This window comes from Penaeus vannamei, chromosome 32 (genome assembly GCF_042767895.1).
Source record: "Penaeus vannamei isolate JL-2024 chromosome 32, ASM4276789v1, whole genome shotgun sequence".
Taxonomy (NCBI): Eukaryota; Metazoa; Arthropoda; class Malacostraca; order Decapoda; family Penaeidae; genus Penaeus; species Penaeus vannamei.
In genome coordinates, this window is record NC_091580.1 from 27,032,853 (window position 1) to 27,035,352 (window position 2,500).

General features: G+C 36.1%; 1 protein-coding gene across 1 annotated transcript in view; it reads left to right on the top strand.

The window, feature by feature from the left end:
- Positions 1 to 1,786: 1,786 nt before the first annotated feature.
- The window catches only part of LOC113815674 (uncharacterized), a gene marked incomplete at its 5' end in the record, with an annotated part of 22,316 nt that continues 21,602 nt past the window's right edge, over positions 1,787 to 2,500 (top strand). The window contains 1 exon segment of the mRNA XM_070144835.1: positions 1,787 to 2,195. Coding sequence (XP_070000936.1) covers positions 2,171 to 2,195 — 25 coding nt within the window.

Below are 2,500 nucleotides of genomic sequence, written 5' to 3' on the forward strand. Positions count from 1 at the left end.
CTGTTCTCCACCAGTCGCTCGAATCTAAGATGATTATGATAATCTGAAAATAGAAGAGCTGCTTAAAATGACGCTAACTGGGTAATTTAAGCTCGAACGGCCAGCAGAGTGGAGGAGGGACTTCGTATGTTCTGGAAAACAATGAGACGGGTTTTTTGGCGCGAATTTTGTATCTTTTAGTTAAAACAATGAGACGGGTTTTTTGGCGCGAATTTGGTTGTTTTAGTTAAAACAATGAAACGATTTTTGGCGCGAATTTTGTATGTTTTGGAAAATAATGAGGGGGTTTTTATTGGCGCGATTTTTGTATCTTTTAGTTAAAACGATGAACTTTTTTGCGAGCGCGAATTTTGTATGTTCTGGAAAATAATTAACTTTTTTTGGCGCGAATTTTGTATGTTCTGGAAAATAATTAACTTTTTTTGGCGCGAATTTTGTATGTTCTGGAAAATAATGAGACGGTTTTTTGGCGCGAAATTTGTTCTGATTATATTTTAGTTTTTGTATGTTTATATGCGTTTATGAATTTTATTTCTATTTGTTTGTGTATCTATTTATTTGTAATTTGTTTATTTGTGATCATATGTTCTGTGTTTATTTAGTGTTTTTTGTGGTTTGCTAATAATTATGACACGTATGTTCTGATCATGTTTTAGTTTTTGTATGTTTATATACGTTTAACAATTTTATGTTTATTTGTTTGTGTATCTATATATTTGTATTTCTGTTTTTTATTTGTATTTTGTTTATTTGTGATTACATGTTTTGTTGTAATTTTTGTATGTTTATATGCGTTTATGATTTTTTTTTAATTTGTTTGTTTATGCATTTGTTTATTTGTTTTCTGTTTTTTATTTGTATTTTGTTTATTTGTGATTATATGTTGTTTTAATTTTTGTATGTTTATATTTATTTATTCACTTTATGTTTATTTGTTTGTTTATGTATCTATTTATTTGTATATCGGATTTTATTTGTATTTTGTTTATTTGTGATTATATGTTTTGTTTATTTATTAATGTGTCTTTTGTTTATTAATATTATATTGATGTTCTGATGATGTGTGAGGCGCGTGTGACGTCATCACTGTCTGAAGAGCTGAATGAAAGGGTTGAATTTCTTTCTATTTCTACCTCTTCCTTCGTCCGTTAGCAATGTGACTCAAGAAGCGGTATTTTTAGCCTCAAGAAATTTATTAGTTTCTTTAAGGCGTAGATGTATGTATGGGAATGAAAGAGATAGTTCTGTCGTATTATTTTTTTGTTTTTTTTTCGATTTTTCTTATTTGTCTATTGGTGTATTTTCTTGTTTTTTTTTTAAGAAAAAATTGATATATTTTATTTTTTCTATTTTTTTTATTATTATTCTTATTTGTCTATTGGTGTATTTTCTTGTTTTTTTAGGAAAATGGATATATTTATCCTAAGCCTGACTCCGAGCTAACGGTTGGCTCCGCGACACACTGCCAGGGATCACAGGGCCGCCCATTTACCCAAACGTATAATTTTTCCCCCCGCCAAAAACACCGAGGTTCTCAAGACGTACGACCCAAGACACCCTTCCTTTCCCTTCACTCATGAGGGTTCTCTTTTTTTTCTCCTGGACCGCGCAAGACGACCTAAATGCAGGAGCCGAGAGCCCTTCCCTCAGCGATTTCTACCCGGCTGAACTGGGTAGCTCCGACGGGCATCTCTCGGGCACGCCGGGGACAGCCTCAAACCCCTACCGACATCCGAGCCGAGTGGACGCTCCCTCGCTCGCTCTGTCCTGCTCTCTGACCGGGAATTTTTTTTTTTTAGTCCCCCCCTAAAGAATCAAGTTACATTTTCTTTCGTTGGAGAAATTAGGTGGATTATTTTATTATCATTATTATTGTTGTTGTTGTTGTGTCTGAAGAATATCGGGACTTTCATTCTTTTTTTTTCTGACGGACTTTCCCTTGACGAGACTGTATTCGAGTGTTGCTGGAACACGAAAGACAGAAAGAAAGACAAAGACAGTGACCTCAATCCCTCCCTCTGCTGCAGGAGCAGCAAGGAGTGGCTCCTTCCGAATGAGCCAGACCTCAGGACTCACATCACTATGGGAAGTCGCCGAGAACGCATAGGCTCATAAAAAGGACGCGAGGTTAGCCCAACGAGGCCGAAGAATTCTGCAAAAGCGAAGCAACATGAAGGCAATGTCACCCATAACAAGTAAGTGATTCCTCCACCGTTTTGTGTTTAGATGTAAAGCGTTGTGGTCTATATTTACGAGTATTTTTTTTTCGATTAGCGTAGAATTAAATATAGATTCTTCAAGATGCCGGTAAGATTGTAAATAATAAATATGAGTATGATATGCAATCTTATATATGTGTGTGTGTGTGTGTGCGTGTGTGTGTGCGTGCGTGCGTGTGTGCGTGTACGTGTGTGTGCGTGTATGTGTGTGTGTGTGCGTGCGTGTGTGTGTGTCCGTTATTCTCGTACCCGGTCCCCTTCATGTAAGAAAAAAGTGTTTG